The 22,090-nt window shown below is 40.2% G+C and overlaps 3 protein-coding genes across 5 annotated transcripts; 1 reads left to right on the top strand and 2 right to left on the bottom strand.

Moving 5' to 3' along the window:
- The first annotated feature begins 446 nt into the window (after positions 1 to 446).
- lamp1b (lysosomal associated membrane protein 1b) lies at positions 447 to 6,717 on the top strand. Its single transcript, XM_084544427.1, has 6 exons — positions 447 to 836; positions 3,179 to 3,372; positions 3,475 to 3,600; positions 3,740 to 3,806; positions 4,597 to 4,764; positions 4,848 to 6,717. Exons 1-6 carry the CDS (start codon positions 776 to 778, stop codon positions 4,985 to 4,987), a joined length of 756 nt encoding a protein of 251 aa, XP_084400553.1. The 5' UTR covers positions 447 to 775; the 3' UTR covers positions 4,988 to 6,717.
- Positions 6,718 to 8,174: 1,457 nt separating this feature from the next.
- On the bottom strand, positions 8,175 to 12,579 carry LOC311488296 (growth hormone-regulated TBC protein 1-A-like). 2 transcript variants are annotated; one of them, XM_084544919.1, is made up of 8 exons: positions 12,354 to 12,579; positions 11,716 to 11,861; positions 11,234 to 11,392; positions 11,017 to 11,141; positions 10,601 to 10,697; positions 9,489 to 9,661; positions 9,217 to 9,402; positions 8,175 to 8,841 (listed from the first exon to the last, which is right to left on the bottom strand). In XM_084544919.1, the coding sequence occupies exons 1-8, from the start codon at positions 12,413 to 12,415 to the stop codon at positions 8,740 to 8,742; spliced, it is 1,050 nt and encodes a 349-aa protein (XP_084401045.1). In that variant the 5' UTR covers positions 12,416 to 12,579; the 3' UTR covers positions 8,175 to 8,739. The 2 variants fall into 2 exon arrangements, with proteins under 2 accessions (XP_084401045.1, XP_084401044.1); XM_084544918.1 differs by lacking the exon at positions 8,175 to 8,841 and having other exon boundaries at positions 8,996 to 9,402.
- Positions 12,580 to 14,490: 1,911 nt separating this feature from the next.
- LOC311487716 (DCN1-like protein 1) lies at positions 14,491 to 20,145 on the bottom strand. Of its 2 annotated transcripts, XM_084544074.1 has the most exons (7): positions 19,985 to 20,145; positions 17,824 to 18,040; positions 17,570 to 17,738; positions 17,134 to 17,264; positions 16,967 to 17,049; positions 16,033 to 16,129; positions 14,491 to 15,930 (listed from the first exon to the last, which is right to left on the bottom strand). In XM_084544074.1, the coding sequence occupies exons 1-7, from the start codon at positions 19,985 to 19,987 to the stop codon at positions 15,851 to 15,853; spliced, it is 780 nt and encodes a 259-aa protein (XP_084400200.1). In that variant the 5' UTR covers positions 19,988 to 20,145; the 3' UTR covers positions 14,491 to 15,850. The 2 variants fall into 2 exon arrangements, with proteins under 2 accessions (XP_084400200.1, XP_084400199.1); XM_084544073.1 differs by lacking the exon at positions 19,985 to 20,145 and having other exon boundaries at positions 17,824 to 18,607.
- Between the last annotated feature and the right edge of the window lie 1,945 nt (positions 20,146 to 22,090).

Here is a 22,090-nt window from a genome sequence, read left to right as displayed (position 1 = left end):
CTAAGATACCAGGTAATGGTGTTGTGGCCAGAGAAACAGCGATAAACTGTTTTTCGTCTAAACTTATTACAGCAAGTAAATATCTCACAAACAAAATTCATCACATGAATTATAAAACTTTATAGGCACTGGTAAGTAAGACATTGAACGTTGAACAGAAGCTATAGCCGTTTCCCTTTGCTTCCTGTCTTAACGCTAAGCTAAGCTAACGGCCTCAAAGCTCACAGCCTCTTACTTAACGTACAAACATAAAGGTGAAAGCAAATATTTAAACATGATTTTCAAAATGTTAAGCAATTCCTTATATTTTATTTTATTGTTACAAAAATAAATTATGTGAGTAGGTACTTTACACCGACGTGAATAAAACATGTACTTGTCCTTTAAATCTTGCATTAGCCGTTGACTGTAGCGGCTGCTGTTTACCACGTGACCTTCTGGGTGTTTCTTAACTCCGTGTGTCACATGATCCTGATATCAGCGGTTGCAGTGGCAGCGGCGATAAAGTGTTAAAAGGCAGCGCAAATAACCTCGCAGCTAGCTCGTAACGCTCACAGAAAAGTTACGACTCGTAACTGGAAACGTCTGTGTTATTTTCATTTAACGAGCGGCGCTGCGTCATTCCTTAAAATCGGTGCGTTTGACTTGCCTTTCATTGCGGTTGTTTTGACGCTAAAGTTAGCATAGCTAGCACGGCGTCTGCTACCACTAGCTAGCTTAGCTGTGTCGCTGTGATTTTTGTCGGGACAAGTGTTGAGACAGCCGCAGAAGCGACATGACGCGGGTGTTTGGTGTCCAGTCATGGTGTCTGGGAGTAACGCTGCCGTTGATTTTAGGTGAGTATTTATTGGTTTTACATTAAATGCGACTAGAAAAAAACAACAATGTTGCGGTCGCAGCTATAGGCTACAGCTGTTCTCAACTAGCTACACCGGGTAGCAAAGAAGCTACATCCACCTCGTATGCTTTTTAGACTTTAAGGATTTAAAGTCATGGAGATATGTAGCTAGATTCGAGTTATCCATGTTGTTGTGGTAAATATGTGTTATAAATTTGTGAGCTTAAACGCAGTTCAGTCCCTCAAAGGTTAAAAAGGTAAATCATGAAGCCTTTTTCCCTGTTTGCTCTTTCACCAGCAATCGTTTTGTTTTTTACACAATGGTGTAAATCCCCTTACATATGCAGTTCAACTTAATATCTCAGCTGTACCTATCTTTAGTTGCTATTAGGGTAATAAAACATGGGTTTATCCTGTGCTAAGAAGGTTTGTATTCCACGCAATGTCCTTTATCAAAACTGTAGTTGCTGTGTTGCTTTACAGCACTTTATCTATGTTTTACGTCTTATTTTATTATCAGATTATATACTGAGATATGCTGAGAAAAGGAATGACTCAAAATGTCAAACGCAACTTCACTGTAATCACACAGATCACACTGTATTGACAGATTTAAGATCAGTTCCTTCTAGCCTCGTCTGTTATATAATTGATGTAATAAATGTTTAGGAATCTAAATGCACAATCCATAGATGACAAGTACCCTGCTTTATCACTTAAAATGAAGGATCAGTTTAGTGTAATTTATCACAAATTGACGGGAAATAACCCTCTGTAAAACTGATCAAAGTACCACAATCAATCAATAGTCCACAGGTCAATGTTTGAAGTTACCTACAGGTAAATTCAAAATGTGTATATCTTACGCTGTCATGTTTACTGTAAATCTCTGAAAATAAACACATTTGCCAACACAATCTTGAAGCAATGTTGGTCTCAGCTGCTTTTTCTGTTCTTATTTGGGACCCTCATTTTTTTTTTTTCTTCAATGTTCACACGCGAACAAACACTTGGTCTTCAGGAGACGAAACTGTTGTTTTAATGTAATGCAAGAACTAGTGCATCAAACTATTCTATTCAGTAGCTAATAGCAATAGCTCACTTGTCGTGCTAATAAGGTAAAAGTCATAACCACCATCGTGCCAAGTTTGAGGATATGTTTTCCTTACTTTCGGCCGGCTCTCTTTGTCCAACAACTTGTGGTGGCTTGTGTGTGACATGCGTGTCTTAATTACAAAAATTAAATAAATTTGCTCCTTTTATTCATTAAAAATGCAGAGTCTTTTAACATCGTCACACTGTTAAAATAATCGGCTAAGTCATTTTTTGTCAAATTTTTTTTTTAAATTTTTTTTTTTTGCCGAAATCATCTCCTCATGACGCCGGCCACCTGTGGTAAAATCGCCAACATCCTCGGTTGATCAGTTAATTTGATTTTACCCCTTTAAGATGATGGCCTATCGCAAGTGTGTGAGACTTTTGGTGACGTTTTTTGTGTTTCCTGAAAAACTTGAAAAAATGAGTTAGGCGATTATTTTAACAGGGTGACGACATGTTAATATTGTTCAACTCAGAAGTTCTCATTTCCTCTTCTTCTGAAAGTATGTTGTCCTGTTGGCGACCAGGAGATTTGAAGTTTCCACATCACAGCGTCGTGTGTGTGTGTTGCATTTTGGACCAAACTAGTTTGGTGACAATGTTGTCACATGCTTGTTAAGCTGAGATTTGAGATAAACTTAGAGAAACTCCCCCCCCCCTTCAGCAGCTGAATGTGAAAACAGCCTCGTAGTGTCAGACTCTGCACAGCGAGGGTCAAACATCCAAGGGACGTAACAATAAGTAAAACACATTTTGGGTGGAACAGGACTTTAATTTCATTCTACTTCAGCTTTCATTTAATTTTTAGTTGTGATTATTGTACTACTAAAACAAAATCAATTAATATGAGACAAAGCCATTCGTTAGATTGATGAGTCTGTGCTGATGTTCGTACTTCTGAAGAAAACGATAAGAAAATATGTTTTCTGAGAGTCATCTCTTAATTTTTCTCCATTTTCCTCCTCCAACATGTCAAATGTTTTTTAATATGTCATGACATTTATTGACAAAGTGAATAATTTGATTCTCCTAAACAGTGATATACTCTAAAAAGGGCATTTTATCTGCCTTATATTTTTACTTTTGTGGATAATATAGCTTGTTGGATATTTATACGACATGTCATGTTGGATCCAAATAAAGCCACATGAATTTATGTATTTTTACTTATATTATTATGCATGTCATGTCCTATTCATTTATTTTATATGGACTAACTTGTATTGCTTGCCTGCTTTGTAGCTGCTGCCCTGCACCAGGGTTTTGCTACTGTTGCCCCAGCCACAGCCGCCCCAACCACGGCTGCACCTCACAAAGACCCAGTGAGACCTGAGAGAGGAACCTACCTGGTCAAAAACAGCAATGGCACCGTTTGTTTACTGGCAAACATGGGCCTTCAGCTCAACATCTCCTACAGCTCTGTCTCCAAGAATAAGGTGCCTATATATATATATATATAAAAACTTTAAACTAAAACAATAGATGCATTCACTGGCGTTAAAGCGCTAAATGTTTCATCATTCACGTTCATTTTACAGACTGTGCAGGAGATTGTGAACCTTAAGCCCAATCTGACGAGCAACGGATCGTGTGAGATGAACACCGCATCCCTGTGGCTCGCAATGGAAGCAGAGAAAACCAACCTCACCTTTGTCTTCACTCTGGTGAGTTACGGTGTCATGTTTGTTCATTTCATTTCACATCTTGTACTTCCTGAGAATGCCACTAGATGGCGACTGGACCCTGAATAACCCGGCTTGAATGCAGTGGCACTAAACTGTTCACCTTACTGTTTTTCTCCAGAATAGTACATCCAAAAAGTACCACTTGAGTGATGTGTCTCTGACTGCAGCCTGGCCAGACATGAAAGGTGAGTGCGCTTGTATGCTTGTGACCTTCATTATTAAGCAGGCGTCCACCATATTCACTGACCTCAGTGTTGTGTTTACTCGTTGTGATTTGCTGTTAAAATGCTTGTAATTTGTATTTATTAGGACTGTCAGTAGATAAAAATATTTATGCCATATCAAGATTAATTGCATCATTTCCATACTTAATGTGCGGTTAGTGAAATTACTTTTTTATCAACATTGGTGTGGCTTTCTTTGAGCAACATTATGTTATTGGCATTACAACAGTCCGAGACAATGAATATTCTCCAGACTAAACCAGGCATCCGTAATGCTATCGTTGAAAGTTTGTTGCTTGTAGAGTTGTCCAAGAGACTTCATTTAATTATATTTAATAAATGTAATTTATCCAGTCTGGTCTGCCTTTGGCGAGGTGGAGGAGAGCTTTCTGCTTCCTGCTGAGGGTGTAGCCAGTAAATGTTTGTGATGAGACGGTGTCAGAGAGGCGCAAAACATGTTGATCCTGAAATTTTAAAAAGACGCAAAACAACTGGGAGTGCGTACTCAGCGTTGGAATAGCATGGATAGAGTTATCTCGTTTATCATTTACATTAGACTGGTGTAGTACACACAGGTACAGTATGTGTGTTTGGTGGTGGATTAGATTCCTTTACAGGAAGAGAAACATGACATGAACACTCAGAATTGATTAGTGGAGATAAATTTTGTAGAACAGTCAATACATTTATTTAATTCTCCCTGACATTTTTTTTACACTAAACACTGTCCTCATTCTGTCTCCTGCCATAGGGGAATTCTCAGCCCAGAACTCCAGTCTGGACTACATGCGGGGAACCCTGGGATTGTCTTACATGTGTCGTGAGGAGCAAACTCTCAACGTGGCCCGGGATTTGTCCATCAACACCTTCCAGGTGCAGCTGCAGCCCTTCGGCGTGGAGGGAAATCAGTTTGGAGCAGGTAAACACCACCCAGTCCGTGATCAAATCCATTTGCTCAAATTCGTCCTTCCTCACGCGTCTCTCTCTCCCTTTCTCTCTCAGCTGAGGAGTGCCAGCTGGATGAAGATGACATGCTGATCCCCATCATAGTAGGAGCAGCTTTAGCAGGTCTAGTCCTCATCGTGCTCTTGGCCTACCTCATCGGCCGGAAGAGGAGCCACGCGGGCTACCAAACCATCTGAGGTCATTTATTGCCCACATGATCCTAGGGGCCAGAGCTTTCCCACCCTTGAAATTAACCACTGTTTTATGAGACTTAACGCTTGACCCTCTTCCTCTTTGTCCTTCCCTCCCTCCATCCTTCATCTCCCTGCCTCCGTGTGTGCTGTTCCTTGCCCTCATCAGTAACACTAGTTGTCATCACTCTCTGGAGGTTGATACGCGCTTTCTAGACTGACCCGCTCTTTCGTTTTAAAAAAAAAAAAAAAGGGACTTTGTTGGTGAGATTATGATGAAATGAGGAAAACTCTCCACTGGTACCATGTAAAGCAGGGGATGCATGTTGATCAGAGGGTCCGTGAGAGTTCTCAAGTTGAGTTGTACTGTTTATGATTTCTGTGAAAGGAAATTTTGAGGAATTAAGGGATTTTTAGGGGATTATTTCTTTAGCCATTCTTGTTGTTCTCGTGTTTTTCGGGTGACCATTTTTAGCGGCCCAAAAGGAAACTTGTCGTTACAAAGGGACTGAATTGCCTGTTACACATAATCAACCTCAGATGATAGAGATCTGACATTTATTTAACTAAAGTAGTATGCAGATTTTTAGGGAACGTACTAAAAACACGGTAAACTAATCAAGAAAATGACGCAGTCGAGACGCATTCAGGGTTAGCGATGAAATGCCCTTCGCTTCCTCTTGGAGGTCCACGTTTATTTTTGTTCGGAGACTTGTAGATACAGTAGAACTGGTCGCAATTTCAGCTTTTGCTCACAGCACCTAGTTTGAAATAAAACTTTCCTGCAGAGAGTTAAAGGAGAATAAAGACTTAAATCTGTTAAATATTGAGCTACAGCCAGGTGACAGTTCACTTAGCATTGCGTTTGGAGTAACCACCAGTAAAAAAATAAAAAATCTACCCCACCCTCTAAAGCTCACGTTATATCTTGTTTGTTCGTGGCAAGGTGTTTTCTTGGCTGGGTGCGTTGGGCCTGGAGACTGTTGCAACACTTTGGCTGGATTACACAAATGAGATAGGTGGATTTAGTTAGGTCTGATCACATCCACATTAGCTTTTTCCCGTTTCTAGTCTTTATGCCGAGCAGACTGAGCAAACTGTTGTTTAGCCGTATCTTCGTATTGATCGTCTCTTGTGACGCAGCACAACAGTGTGTTTCCCGAAGTGATTATCCAGTAGCTACACACAGAAGGATCTGCCTAAACAATCTATAAAGCCACATTGGTGGTGTGGATGAAGAAGCTCAGGACATCACGGTAGAAATGTTGATTTATTAAACCTCACTGGGTGGTTTTTGTTTGTTTGTTTTGTTCTGTATTTGGGCCCCACTTTGGATTTTGGTTGCTAAAGGAAAGAAGGTGTGATCAAGTTCTGAGAGACAGCCCCCAATGTAATGATTAAAGATGCCAAAATGCTCTGGTCAATGTTCATCAGTGCCTTCCCAGCTGTAAACATAGATGGGATTAAAGTAAAAGCCAATATCACATAGATACTCCCTCACACTGACACTGTGCGCTGCCATGTATGGGGCATTTTCTCAGTGTCTCACATAGCCTTCATGTACTGTTACTACCATAAATAAGTGTTGTTTGATGTAGAAGAAGACTGATATTTATGTTTTTGTGTTTTTTTTTTTTTTTTTTTCCTTCTTCATCTTAATATCCATATAATGATTTAATAATGTTTTAATGTTTTTTTTTTTTAAAAGGAGAGGTCAATAAAAGTGAATGAACGAGGCTGTTTGACTTTTTTTTTTTTTGTTTTGCCTGTATACAGTTCATTTGCAGTCAAACCTGTTCCTGGTTGGTTGATGGTATTTGTATTGAATACGATCAGAATACCAGCGTTTGTTGTTTGAAGAAATGTTCACTTCTATGACATTTAGTTTTGAGGTTTGGATAATTTTCTTGACCCAGCGGCTTAAATAACAAAGTGCATGTGGGTAAAGGTGCGAGAAGGTTTGACAACCGGTGCTAAAAGCAGCTCTCGGGCACGGCAGGCCTGTTACAAGAACAATATTCAGTAATTTATCTCATTAAAATGAGAAAATTTACATCGGCCCATGTTCGGGTTTTGGTGGATGTAGTCGGAGGAGACACAAAACAACTAAAGAGAAAAAGGATTCAGAAGGAAACGTACGACACCCCGCAAAAGAAAAAGCTCAAAACATCAGCAAACCCTCCATGTTTACATCGGTCAGCCACAACATGGAGAAGTAAATAAATGTCATCTTGTGACAATACAATGTTCTGCTGGGAAACTTTAGGACCTGGTATTCATGTGGATGTTACTTAGACATGTAGCACCTACCTAGACCAGACCAGAAAGCCCCCCCACTAACAACATTCAGTTGCCAGACACCACAGGACACCCTCAGAAGGCCCATTTTCTGATGAGTCACAACTGTTTCAGAGGCACAAGGGAGACGTACACAATATTAGGAAGGTGGTCATAATGTTATGCCTGATGTTGGTATCTATTCTGCTGGCTATTGGAGTATAATACATGAACTTTGCCAGAAAATTGCCAGCTATCGGTTGTCTGTAATTCTCTCTTCTTATCACTAGTTGCCATTGACATAAATGTTATATTTTATAAGTTAAATAACTGTTTTGGATTCAAGATTTGGACAAACCATCTCAAATTACTGACGTGTAATGAGTAAGTGGTGGGAGAAAGTCTGACAAAAAGCCTGAATGTTTAAGCAGTCCTCAGGCACTGCCGGCCTATTACAAGGGCCATATTCAGTAATTTATCTGATGTATCTGACTGATTGGATATTTACATCCGCCCATGTTCTGGATTCGTGGGACGGGGCTGGAGGGGACACAGAACAAGTAATGAAAGAAGGATTGAGAAGAAAATGAAAATGAATCTCAGATTTGCAAAATGAAGAAATGTGCAATAATTACAAAGAGACATTCTCAGTCTGGGTGTTTTGCTCCCATGTGGGAAAATAAAGTATGTAAAGTTTGATTAAACATGTTTGCTATTACAAGTGTAGACTTCATTATGGCCAAGAACCAGGGCTTTAAAGACAAGTTTCTGAACCTGCCTCAGCAGATTTGAGTTGGCTTTTAGTTGTAGTCAGCGAAGTAATGCAGCCTCCAATCCTCACTTATAGTAAATGATTATCTGTTTCTAACTGGGACAGAAGAGCTTTAACAGGTCTGTGGTCTGAGCTCATAATCAACACTTACAGTTGATTTGTCTGAGTCCTAAGGGATTTCTCACTTTAATATGCAGCCACAGGTTTAAGCCCCTGAATGAACTATTGTTTAAAACTCATGTAACACTGAAATGACAACTTCTTCTTCTTTGTTGTTCACAGGTAAATTTGAGATTGTTCATAACTGTAAATGACAGATTATGGAAGCTATTGGGTTTCTGTTTGCAACAAAAGGAAATTAAATTACCACACCAAAACATGACTATACAATTTTACTTCCTCATCGTAACAGCAAACACAAATCTGATTAGTCCCATACGATGGAATTAATTGATTAAAAAATGTGTTGCAGATTTAAATACTCTTTGCAAAGAATTGGGCGCAATGTTCTTAAAATATTTAGCGGCAAAGTTATTCTAGGAAGCAAAAAAAAAGGGCTCAAATTTCAGCGCGTCCTTCATATGTAGATATCCAGTCTGCTGGATATTAGAGAATAATATAATATATCAACTTATCACAGAAGTATCTAGAACCAGACACCACTAAGTCCATTTGGTGAAAGTCCAACGGTGAGAAAGGATCCTAAACTTCATTGTTGTCTCGAGTCCTCCTCAAGTATCTGTTGTCTGCACTTCTCTCTCAGTTTATCGATTGTTGCCATTGACAGACTCCCGGGTTCAGTAAAGATCTTCTGCAAAAACACAACAGCAAAGAAAATGTTTGAGAGAAGGTTGCGTAAGGGTGACAACTCGTGTTTCCTTAGAGCTCTTAAATCCACTTGTAATCAGAGGGAAAATTTGTCCTTTTTTTGTCTTATTTGTCGATTTTATATCTGCGCAATCTCCTCCACTTGATTTAAGGAGTTTTTGAGATGCACCGCTTTCTCTTCTGTTGTTGGTCTTTCAGGAAGTACTTTGTATTAGTAAATTTGCATGGCAGTGGAGGATAGCCAGAACTGTTTGTACAGGATGCCTTTGGGAAACATTTGTACGAGAATGTTTAATTGGACTGAAGTGACAGGGACTGTTTCCTCACTAGTTTCTGTCTGTTGACCGATCGTCCTTACCTGCATGAAGGTGTGGCAGTCCAGAGTGAAACTTCCACAGGTGATGTCTTTGAAACACTTGCATACATCAGGCAAAGAGCGCGCTCTCAGGATCTCAGTCTGATGGTGAATGATGAGAGTCAGAGCAACACGGAAAAGTACCTTGGACCCCTCGTAGAAAAGACAGTCCCAGACCCGCAGAACTGTCTGCAAGTAAAGGAAAAAATTAAATATGTCTGTTAAATCATCACTTGTTCATGTGTTTCTACTATTAAAGCTCCAATTTTTCTCACCTCAATTGGGAGTATGTCAATGTAGAGGCAGATGAACCAGCGAGACACCACCAGTGTCCATATGCCAGGATACTGCGCCATGAGTTGTCCTACTGCAGGAGCTTTGACCTTCACAAGCTCACCAAGGACCTCCTGGTCAGTCCTCAGCCCCATCATGGCCGGGCTGTAGTAGTCTACAATGTCCCACATTTAGATGACAGCTTTAGTTCAAATCTATTGTTTTCTATAAACGTTCAGTGTTTTGTGTTGAAATGACTGTATTTTCAGTGTGGAGTGCCACAAGGCTCAAACCTGGGTCCACAACATTTTTTAATGTTTACAAATCAGTCATTACAATAGATACAGTACATTATAACTGACTTAGTTAACCAAAAATGAGGAAACTGAATTAGAAACCAAATATATTATTCTCTTTGCAAATTAAATGGTAGTTTAATTTTAAAAATATTGTCCTGGCTGACCTCAAGTGGCTTAACTTGTCACTTGGTTGCACCAGAGGTGAACTCCAGGATTTTTTGACATCTCATGTTGGGAGTGGTTACAAGTACAGATGTTGGAGTACCACAAGGCTCAAACCTGGGTCCACAACAGTTTTTAATATTTACAAATCAGTCGTTTCAATAGATACAGTACATTACAGCTGACTAAACTAACTGAAAATTAGGAAACTGAATGAAAAACTAAATATATTATTCTCTTTGCAAATTACATGGTAGTTTAATTTTAAAAATATTTTCCTGGCTGACCTCAAGTGGCTTAACATGTCACTTGGTTGCATCATAGATTAGCTCCAGGATTTCTTGACATCTCTCGCTGGGAGTAGTTACAAGTACAACCAAAGACATAATGACCACACCCAAAGATGACAACTTTAGTGCCACGTTCATGTCATATAAAATGGACAGTAGATAAGAGAAAGCTTGCTATGCTCCTGACATAGTGTTTATAACAATGGTCTTTGGCTGTTGTGGGGCACAGTTTTTGTTGTCAGGGATTATTAAAATTTAATTTATACAAGATGAAAAAACTCATAATTACGATCAATGCTCCAACATGAAAAGAAAACAACAAAAACAGAGGTCTGGTCAGACAGACGTAACTGAAAACTCTACCTGGAAGTATTTTACCCAACAATGCGTCCATAAGCCAGAAGGATTTTTCTTCATCTTTGGTGATGATGATCAGGTAGCCGGCAATGAAGTTCATTCCCTAGAACGGATAAAGGATTGTGAATCACTGATTTTATAAACATAAAAGTATGTGGCAGAGTTTGTGATGGATATTTCTACAACATTAACATATTTCAAAACGACTTCTGGGGAAAACATGGCACTTTAACAATTAATCAACCTGCTGACATATGTGGCTTTGAGAGAGTTAACAGGAATTAGTGAGTACAGAATAAAGAAACTATATGATGGAGAAATCCCACATGTGTATTTGATTGAATAAGGAAGTAGCCATTCCTGTTCTTTAGGTAAACAGATGTAATATAACGTATGAGGAGAGTCAACTCTTGTCTTATTACCTGACAGTACCCCACTGTCTTATTATGGTGTCCGTAGGCCAGCAGCACATTGTACAGAGCCCTCTGCAGGCTCGGCTCTGCTCTCCCCTGGAAGAGGATGTTGTCAGGAAAGGTCCTGTGCATATCTGCCAACAAAAAAAACAAAAAACAATTGTACATAGACTTTGAGAAAGTTGAAGTTGTACTACAGCGATGTGAGTTTGCAGGTTTGTCGCACCTGTTTGAATGGTTTCCTTCAGCTTGGCGTCATGCTCCATCGCCAGCAGAGACTGGTAATAACCCGGTTTACGCTCCAGTTGTTCCTGAGCACCGCTCGCTGCCATCCAGATCCTGGCACGGTGCTCGTTCGGCACGCCTTTGCGCACATATCTCTTCACTTTGCAAACAGAGGGTGACAGTTTATAACAACTGCATGCTATGAAGCATTAGTATTAGTGAGTACTTAAGGCATCATCTACAAAGAGTCATCAGTGGTTCCTAAGATCATTGAGAAAGTGTAAGTAAATGATTAATTATAGATAGATAAACTATATGGATGAAGACTAAAGTGTTTATGGCTGCATTTATAATCTGCTTACTGGTGTCTATTAATGTGGGAGCTTTGTAAATAAAGTATTTGCTAAAGCTAATGGTTTTATGGTTACTTCCTATAACCACGGATCACTGACACAATGCACCGGTGTGATTTTTCCTTTGTACCTGTCAGGTTCTTCTCCACCTGAGGCTTCTCTTGAAGGAGCTTCGACCACCTCACTGACCTTCTGTTGAGGACAGCTACGTACTCATTCATCATCTCCTTGTAGGATTCGAAATCATGTCGTCTCTCAAAGCCGTAGGGGTCGATCCTGCTGGGACAAATCCACAGTGTCCTCACTGAATATGCACAAACACGGTGAAAACAGGGCCGAGAGCTGGGCCGCTTTACTCCCCACCCTTCTTTTTTCGTTTCTCCTATTCAGTGCTGACAGACTCTACAACTGCCTCGGCTGGGTAGGGTTTCTATGGCGGGGTGATCAAGTGGCCTAGCTGGGAGAATAGTAAGTATTAAATTACTTCTGTGTGGAGTTTGGAGCAAGGAGCAAAATTCAAGTTAAAAAATAACTTCAGAGAAGCTCCTGCATTTCTCCCTAAGACAGGTTTATACAGTAAAACATTAAATGCAAATACTATGAGGAAGAAAGCTGATGCAAATAACAGGCCGCCAGTGAGGAAGCAACATGCATGTACACTGCGTAAACACTTGTGTAACAAAACAACAAAACATTCATGTTGCGAATTCATAAAAAAACTGATGAATGATGAAGAAAGCTACACTCAAACAACAACAGAAAGCTTACCTGTCACTGTCATTACAGCCAGGCAGAGGCTGGGCAGCGTTTCCCTTCATTTCTCTTTCCATTGCGTGTCATGTGCCGCAGGTACAGCAGTCCACCGAGGCTATAAACAACCTGCAACGAGGAGGTTATTTCATTTTTATCCCATGGAAAAGAACCGGCCGCTGTCAAGGTAAATAACAAAGCTGTCTGAGTTCAGCTGTCTCACCTTACAGCAGTCCCTGCAGAGAGGAGGGGCCAGCTGGGGGAACACCCAGGTGACATCCACAGGTGTGTACTTCACTTGCACGCAAAAGAGTCCGAGGAATGGAAACAGTAGTGTTTGCTCTAATATCCTCTTACATATCAATCTGCGTGATGAATAAATAGTGGCAGCACTGGTAGCTGTAACACCAGAAGTAATGGTAATAATGCAGTAACAGTAGAAGTGAAAATTCACTTTTATCAAAATTATGTTTCTTTTAAACTACCTGCAGATGGTAAAATATTATTTCCTTCTGTTAGACAAGGTTTGGAGCGATGCTGGTGATTTTTTTCAGCCCTTTTATCTCAGCATATACTGTATAACCCTCTCATACTGCCTCTAGGGGCACCAAAGTCAGATCTACACTTCTGAAGAAACACTTTGCAAATATACAACAGCCTTTCTGCAATCCAAACCACCACCACTCTTTTCCTTTGCAGGACCTCATGATTGTGATATTTCCACTCGTTGAAACACAGCATCTTCTTCCTGTAATTTGCTTCTTCCGTCAAAAATTAATCTCAATCACAGCTCATTTCTTTCAGACAAGTCAATTTAGGTCATTTACATAGTGATCAAAAGATCTTGCCCTGAGTATTTATTTATTTGCCACCATTAGTTCCTCCTGTTTTACAGTACATGCACATTGGTCATTATTATCTAATTTATTCTACTATTCTTAAATGGGAACCTTTCATGCTGTAAATGGCAGAATATGTCAATATTTTTAAGTATTATAATAATTAATAGTCCTTTGCACTTCACTCCGTCGCGTAATATTTTAAAATTATTGACATTTTTCTGGTTCTCGGTGGCTTTGATGTGTCCATGCTAACTTTAGCGAAGAACATTTACAGATCTTTCACCTCTTCCAGGTTCCCCCATACATTATTTGACTCTTACTAAGACAAGTTTTTCAGATGAAAACCTTAGCATCATTCCTGACTACTTCATTTTACCCTATTTTGCCTACCTCGACAAAGAAAGGCTAGCTGTTCTCCCATATTTCCAGTTGTTATGCTAATCTAAGCAAATAGCTCCTATATGGCAAATAGTGGCATATTTGCCATATCTTGTCTAACTTGAAATAATAATAAAAGAAGCTTGTTTTTAAGAAATGTAAAACCATCACTGTAGAATACATTTAAAAGTAAAATTAAAGATAATATTAACCCGGCTAAACGTAACACATTCAACATGATAAAATACTGTAACTTGTTCAGTTGTAAATAACCTCATACCGTACCAAAGACATGTTAAGGAACAGGTTATCACAGTATATTAATAACAGGAATGCTGCGAGGATATAACGGTAAAACTGGTTCCTGTGGCGTGACTCAGACAGTACGACATGAACAGATCTTTCTATTTGTACAGTGCCGCTTAAAAGTATTACGCCCCTTTAGGATTTTCTACATTTTTTCCACGAAAATGACTCAAAACATCAGTGGATTTTCACATTAGTCCTGACAGTAGACAACAAGAAACCACTAAAACAAATGAAACTGAAATATTATACTCTTGTATTTGTTTATTCACAATAAGAGCCAATATTACACAACTGTGAGGTACACAAGTGAGCGCTCCCCTAGGATTACAAATGAATTGAAAGGACAAATTATAGTCCATCTGTTTATAAGTGTTTCCACTCAATATACTGAAACTTGTTGTCGTTAGGAAGTCATGGATTTGTCAGTCTGATCTTCACAACGTGTGAGAGAATCAATCCACTGACGCTTTAAGTCACTTTTAACGCAGAAATGAGTGCAAATACTTTTTAATGGCGCTGTATCTTGAGTGAGCAATTCTGTCAATGCGTCTAGAGTTTTTCCAACACGTTTTATTTAAACAAATGCAGATTCTTCCCATGAAAGCCAGTGACACAAGATATCTCCATTTGTCTTGCCATCATTCTGCGTGTGCTTTATGAAATACACTTTATCGTTATTATCCATCTCATCGACAACAAAAGAGCTAAATACATGTACAATTATGGAAAACTCATGCTTTATTCATCTTTCTTAAATGAGCAGTATACTTAGGCTACTTACATGATGTATCAACAGTATATTCTTATTTCCACTACCTTCAGTAACAGGGATTGAACAGAAACATAAATACTAAACAGACAAGTGTTTCTCCTTAAGGCTTACTTTGTCATCCTGTTGTTTGTTGCCGTCTTTAGTGTCCTGATTTGTAAGGTAAGGGCCTCCCGTTGCCATTACATACAACCGTGTGCCACGCAACCCAACAGGTTGGTCAGATTTGAACTTTAAAAGTGCTGCGTAATACTCGATTTAGCATCAAAACTGCCTCAGAGGGATAATATGATGAACTCCTTCCTGAACAATTATCGTTTGAAAGAAACTCTGGAGAGGCCCGACTCTGTTGACGTACTATTAGAGACCCACTCCCAACTGAGATTGCTCAGACAAATGAATACCACAAAGCAATGTCAGTCATCTAAATTAAAGCACTGCCTTTAATTTAGTGAAAATTTATTTGTGAAACCAGCCCGACGTGACGTAAAATGTGTTTTAACATGCTTTCGATGAGAAGCTCACAATTCTTGACAGATCCACCTTACGATTAAACCAACAGCATTATCATCCACAATATTGAGGCATCCCGTTAGAGATCTTAGCATTTACTGTACATAAAACAATCATCTTTTGCATTTATAAATCAAACATATTTATATTATTATTCTTCATATAGCTCTCTTTGTAAACTGTTCCAATAGATACAGTATGTACAGTTAAAACTGCAACAGTTCTGTTGGTGCTGGTGTAGTGAGCACTCTGTCCCAAAGTTAGAGTAAGACAAGGGAACTTTGCACAGTCACTCAGAGCTTCATATAACAAAACAAAGCTGACTAGGAAGAATCTTAAAACACACAGCTCTCTCCTCTCTGGTCGGTTTAGAGTACGCGCAGCAGGTGAACCTCCTCTCAGTGCTGTGTCCATGCCCACCTACGGGGCTGTAGTGCTCCTCCTGGAGCAGAGCAGAGGGGCGTCCAGGAAACTGAGAATCTGGCAATGTCCACAAGACGCCTCAGCCTCAAGAGGACAGAAAGCGTGGCCAGTCGTTCTCATAGTTTTTACTCAGCTCCCTGAAAGGTGGTTTCCTGACAGCTTCAAGTGCTTCTGTTTTCTCTCTACAATTTTCACTTTTTTTTTTTGTACAAGTCTTAAAAAAAACTATGAAGTCACTGTAAAAGAAACAACGTTCTGGTTTTCCAGAGTTGGGATCGGATTTAGAGAGTTTTGCGTTTTGATCCCGTTACAATTGGTCGAGCGAATTCCACAAAATCGTCTATAAGGACTGGCCATGCTCCTGAGAAAGAAACACCAAGACACTGTTAGCGTCCCGCTGAAGGACAGGCGCCAAATCTGAAGGATTTTATTTTATTTTATTTTTTTTTAACTCCAGACTCACCTTCCTCATCATAGTTCGACATGTCATCTGCGATCATGTTACCAAAGTCCAACAATAAGTTCCACGTGTCCTTTGGGATGGATCGTTTATGGTGTTCCTGTAATGGACAAGTCCTCATGAACATAGGGGTACAGAAATAGCTTCATACTCATCATTTTTAATTTAAGAACATCACTACTGGACCAGCGGGCAAGTATGTGTTTCTGCGGCTCAAAGGTACACAGCATTGCAACACCCCCTGGTTTCACTGGTGGGTTTCGTTGTGGTAATCAGGAAGGTGGAATTAAAGCCTGCATACCCTGTGTTATGTAGCGATTTCAATGAGGGACGCACCCAATCCAACATAATCTCCTAAATGTTTCTTAACCTTGGTCCACATATAAAGCGATCTGCTGGTCGGCCATTGATATGCAGCCGACAGCTGAGGCAACATTCCTGTACATGTCCCAGCCCGAATATTTCTGAATGAAATAAGCAGAACGTGATCAGACAACGATAAGACATTATGGACCGCGAAGAACTAGCTCATCTTGTCCCCAAAGTTGTGGACGGTGTTTCTTTACAGTAACAGTATCTCGTTGCCTCAAAGATGAGATTAGTTTCCACCCACTTTGCGTCGCCATGCGGTTCTTTTTTCTCAATCACTGCTGCAACTCGCTGAATTTTAGTAACACTGATGGTATCTTGTGGCCACATCAATGCTAGCCTCTTCCTGTGTACGGCCATTGTAATGCCAATTCCAGTGTCTGACCCCCACATTTAAAATCTGTGTGCATCACACTGTGAAACCAAGTTGCACATTTTGTTAACTTAAGAGACATCAAGCCTGCTCTGACCATAAACACTACTGCTTATTACTGATTGTATAAACCGTTTCAGGGTTGATACGCTGTGTTTGACTGTTGCGCTCCTTAGTTTTCCTGCTTTGACTCACCAAAAGAAATCTGTTCCAAAGATCAAGGAACTTAAAACGTCCCGACAGAACCAGGTTCCAGTAGGCTACAGCCATCTCCAAATCTGTACGGACACAAACGAAACTCCAGTTCAGCCGCGTGTCAATAAGGAAAGATCATTTACCAGTGCGTCGTTATTATTACTTACCCAGACCCTTCTGTCCAGGATTTTTGGCAAAGTTAAAGGTGAACTGGTAGAAGTCTTTGAACTTCCCGCTATCTTTTAGTTCCTGCTCTAATCTTGGCAAAAGGGCCTTCAGTTTTTCTGGGCTGTCACACCTACAAAAAAAGAAAGAAAGAGACAATTTAAGTAACAAATGTTACAAGACAAGTTGTTATCAACACCTCGACCGGTCGTGACATGAAAGTCTTAAGGACACAGTGGCAGAGTCCAAGTCAAAACCGTGCAACTCTTTCATTGAGTGATTCCACGAAGACACAGAATACTCAAGCTGTGGGTGGATCTATATATAGACAGCCTTCCCTCCCGGGAGCTACACTAAGAGAACCACCAAGACACTTCAGTAACAGTGTTTACGTCCCTTCTTCAGAGTATGTCTCACTCTGTTGATGTCGACACTCACCCCAGCTCTGTCATTCCATCCAGAAACTCCTTCTTGGTGAACTCACACTGAGTGGCGGCGCGAAACTTCCACGCAACCACAAGCACGGTGATGCTGGCCGGATCCAGCGAGAGGTCGTCGCAAAACTGTTGGATCCCGTCGATGCCGATCTTATTTTCATCCTGGGGATCTGTCGAGAAAAAGCGGTTACGCTGAGACAGGTTTTTGGAGCAACTAAGTATTTCAAGTCATTAAACACGGGTGATCCTACTTGCCTTTGTAGCGATTGTAGAGCTGCTCCAGCTTTTTCCGGTCTACTGAGGTTTTCATGGATTCCTTACAGTAAAGCTCTGGATTCTGAAAGTAGTTGTCCGTGGCGACTTCTAGTTTCCAGTCATTCTGCGTGAGGCAGTACACAGCTGTCTTCTCCCCAGCCTGTGTGAAGGACATGAACTGCCGTACCTTGTCCCTCTGCGAAGACTTCAGCTTATGCTGTGCAATTACAGGACAGGGGCTGTCAGACACTGGCGCGATCAGACCAGGCAGCAAAGACAACAAGACGCAAACACACAGCGACACACAGACAAAAATACACAGCGAAATAGTAACATCCACAGGCATTCAGGCAACCGGGAGGAGAACAGAAAGGACTGGCAGACACTTGGAAGCACTCGGACACATATTTCGAAAGGTTAGTCAGTCACACGGACGAAACGCGCAAACTTATGAAAGGTGAGCCAAGACGGCGGCGGTGGTGGTGGCGGTGGTGGTGGTGGTGGAGGCAATTATGTCCTGCCCAAGCGCACCATGGGCTTTTCTGAGGGGGGGATGTTGTGGATTCTCAAAGCACATGCTGTACCTCCGAGGGCCCCTCAGATAACTACAGTCATAGATGTAACATGAGTAGGGAAACGAGATGCCATCGCAAGGACCCAGAGGTGCAACAAGTCTGGAGTGTAACACAAGCGCCCTGCCAGAAATACTAGGCAATATTTTATATTTTATATTAAATTCAGACATCAAAATACTTGAACACTTATATCACTAGCATACAGTGCACATGTATAAAACAGCTGCACGTGGCTTTATGAAATCGCTTCTGAGCGCAGCCGTCAAGGGTCACAGTGTACATTTCAGCAGAGACGGCCAAGTAAGTTCATATCATTGTATCACTGAACTGTAATGCATCCATTAAAGAGAGTTAATAAACTGCAGCAAAGCTTTTATTATGATACATTAAACCAAACTGAAGTCAATAACTGGTTTCCCCAACTCTTATATTTTATGTCTTACAGCTCAAACGTGAGGATCTGTTTATCGTCTTATTCTACAACAAGTAAAATTAACACTTTTGTGTTTTGGAGTGCGTGGCGGACAAAAAACTGTATCTGAATGTGTCGCCTTTGGCTCTGGAAAGCTTTATGAAGGTTGTGGTGTTCAGCTTTTCGATTAAAATAACAGAGTTGTTGCTGCGTTTTAGTTTTGGAGGAAGCGGTCTGTAGTTGTACGGACATTTGTTTGTTTTATTTTCACAACTCCATTTTAGCCAGTGAAAACACCTCAAGTCAATACAGTTTAACAGCACCGCAAACTACATCCTCCAAAAATGATCTTCAGCATAAACTAAACATTTTACTGCAGGGCTATTTTTTATTAGAATTAGTTTTTACTAGTGCACCTGAACAACTGGCAAATAGTAACAGAGTAAGAGTACAAATCTGATGTTTAATTATAGGCACAAATGACTTGTGAGTGAGCATTTCAACTGTAGACGAAGTGGTCTATTTATACTGAAACATCACCATGCCATGTCTTCCCACCAGCTGCAGCATCTGAGCACTTCACTGAGGAGCAGCATTTCCTGAAACCGGAGACTGAACACCCACCGAGTTCACCGAGCTGCTAATGACTTCACCACTTGTTAATTATTTCTCTTAATAAAGACGCATTAAGTCTGTACGTTCGTCCTCGCTGCTGGACACGGATTGTTATGCTACCATAACGTTAGGGGTTAGCATTGTCCACATACCCACCAGCTAGGAACTTGCATTAGCTAACGTTAGCTAGAGTTAGCCGGAATGTGACACTGACACTAACGCTGGGGACAATATCACGGGAGCAGGCTGTCAGTGTGGTTATGTGTACGCCAGGATTTCACCCAAACGACCCCGTGTGTGTCTGCGTCTGAGTCGCAGCGGCTGACCTGCTCACAGCCGAAGTTACCAGCCTGCCAAAAAAAAAGGGAGCTAACGCTAGCTGCTCTCAAAATATCAACTGACCTTCCCTGTAATAGGAACGAACACAACTAACTGGCCACTGTACGCTTCCCAAAACGCAACACACCCTGTACTTTGATATCACGACAATAGCCTTGAAGGTAAGCCTTAATGGCACTAAAGCCAATGCCTGGGTTTTGTGTTTATTTTGGTTACCTACCATTTTTACACCCGCTGTTTGACCAGTTTGATAGCCCGACTGTCGCTCATTGTGCGCCTGCGCGGAAGTAGCAGAGCAGCTATTATAGGTTTCAGAGGTTTGCACAGTGGCTCCTCTTCTGTAGTTGCTTCCGATTGCTTGCCATTAAACAATCCGTGTGTTTGATTTAGAGAGATAGAGGGAAAAAAAAAAGTGCGTTTTAAATCTATTTCATACCGTATAAAACACAGGAAAACTCACCCAACAACTGCATTCAACACAGCTAAAAATAAACAACCCACCCCCTTCACCCAGCACACACTAGACCCACCGAGACCCACACACACCATCCTCAACACCATAAAACACCCTATCTGTAATGCACACCTGTCACACCTGTCCTAATAGCAGACTACAATATAACAAGAGCTAATCAAAAACAAACAACTAAGCACAAAAGCAGATGTCCTAGAGAGAGGGCCCAGATCTTGAGGTGTCTTCAAGTGTCAGACTTTCTGTAAGGTGTCTTGTGGTTTGTTCTCTTTTAAGTGGTGCACTGTAAAGCACAATCTGAGGTGGTTACATACTTTATCACCTGGCCTTGAGAAGTTTACTGATTTAAAGTTTTAATATTTCTAAATTAAGAACTAGAACTAAACGCATAAGACAAATCAATGTCGTGAAGTCTAAATAGAGTTGTCCTGGTTGTATTTCCTTCTTAAACCTGTGTTAATTATACGATAAACCGTACAAAAAGTGCTTTACTGTCCTACCAATAAAGTAATATTAACTGTGTGTGAGAAGGATGTGTGATATGTAACTCCAGCCAATATATGTCTTTAATCACATTCTGGCACCACAACCGTGTGAAATTTAGTCTGCAAAGATGCATGTGGGTTCCCACGTCACATAATGAAAAGTTGTCATGTTGCAACAAAAATATCACCGTGAGTTGAGCTGACAAGAGGCACGGCTAAGCTTTATCTCATGTGAAAATGAATCCACCCTTGAACAAGTGTGAATAACCCACACAGCGCTGCCGCTGATAGAGTATCTGTGGACGTCAGCCCTCTTCTTCTTCTGTTTTTTGTTGCTGTTGTTTCGCTTTCAAAAGATGCTCACCCTGAGTTGACTTGCATTCGTTGCAGCTATGAAACGCATTCGTGGACTTTGTAGTGCCACTGAAATGCATAGGCTTATCAGTAGGGGTTGACTAATGGTAAAGCAATCAATCCTCTAAAGCAATTAACCAAACACACATCTGAATCAACAACTCTTTAAAACAATTTCAAGAAAAACAACAAAAATCAAAAACAGAACTTTGTACTCAAATATGTAGGAGCCGGGCCACTGTGTCAGGCCTCACATTAAATATAGTGTTATTTGGTGCACCTGATAAAAGAGAAGCTACAGGCATTAGTAAGTTAATTTTAATGTACATATTAAAATGAACATTGTTTTTTTTTTGTATAGCAGAAAATATAAGAAAACAATGGATATTGATCAGGAAACAAATACTGATTTATTTTATTGAAAAACGTGTCATTCAATGCATCGTATATTCACAGACAGCAGTTTATAAAGCACTTAAAAGGTATTAAAAGTTATTAAAGTGAAGTTTTAGAGTGGTAACAAAATACTTATTATGAAAAAAGTCCTTTGTCTAGTCAGTAAATAGAGACAGATGGTTACCATTCACACAAGACATCGGAAATAATCTCAAATGCAACTTAATTTATGATTTATGAGTGACATTTGATTCACGTCCAGATTATTTTTGTACATTTTGATCTGTCATAACCCTAACCTGATTACCAGGACTTGAGTTGTAACAACATTTTAAGTTGTCAGTCACAGAAGGAAAAAAAAAAAAAAAAAAAAACAGATCAGTAAAATTTTAAAATAAAAACTTGGTTCCCACATGTGTGCAGTAAGTCATTAAGGTGAGCCGCCATACGATAATTAGAGCGAGGTTGTGGCTCACCTAAATGTAATACTGTTATTTTTAATGTTATCATTTGTGCATTTCCTGCCGTGATGAGCCAAAATGTTTCCTGTGAAAAAGCTTGTGATGTATGGTCCCACACTCAATCAATCCATTATAATTTATAGTTATAAAGAATGTAT

The sequence above is a fragment of the Chelon labrosus genome, assembly GCF_963514085.1.
Source record: "Chelon labrosus genome assembly, chromosome: 5".
In the NCBI taxonomy this organism is placed as follows: domain Eukaryota; kingdom Metazoa; phylum Chordata; class Actinopteri; order Mugiliformes; family Mugilidae; genus Chelon; species Chelon labrosus.
Note: the sequence above shows the minus strand (reverse complement) of the source record. Positions and strands in the feature narration are given on the sequence as shown.

Excerpts from the sequence above, each read along its gene's own strand:
- lamp1b (XM_084544427.1), top strand. The coding sequence starts at position 776 with ATGACGCGGGTGTTTGGTGTCCAGTCATGGTGTCTGGGAGTAACGCTG. Across the intron at positions 837-3,178 it reads AACGCTGCCGTTGATTTTAG|CTGCTGCCCTGCACCAGGGT; the intron begins GTGAGTATTTAT and ends CCTGCTTTGTAG. Across the intron at positions 3,601-3,739 it reads TCACCTTTGTCTTCACTCTG|AATAGTACATCCAAAAAGTA; the intron begins GTGAGTTACGGT and ends GTTTTTCTCCAG.
- LOC311488296 (XM_084544918.1), bottom strand. The coding sequence starts at position 12,415 with ATGGAAAGAGAAATGAAGGGAAACGCTGCCCAGCCTCTGCCTGGCTGT. Across the intron at positions 11,142-11,233 it reads GAAGGAAACCATTCAAACAG|ATATGCACAGGACCTTTCCT; the intron begins GTGCGACAAACC and ends TTTTGTTGGCAG. Across the intron at positions 9,662-10,600 it reads GTTGGGTAAAATACTTCCAG|ACTACTACAGCCCGGCCATG; the intron begins GTAGAGTTTTCA and ends GGGACATTGTAG.
- LOC311487716 (XM_084544073.1), bottom strand. The coding sequence starts at position 18,169 with ATGCCTGTGGATGTTACTATTTCGCTGTGTATTTTTGTCTGTGTGTCG. Across the intron at positions 17,265-17,569 it reads GATGGAATGACAGAGCTGGG|GTGTGACAGCCCAGAAAAAC; the intron begins GTGAGTGTCGAC and ends CTTTTTTTGTAG. Across the intron at positions 16,130-16,966 it reads TTTGGAACAGATTTCTTTTG|GAACACCATAAACGATCCAT; the intron begins GTGAGTCAAAGC and ends TGTCCATTACAG.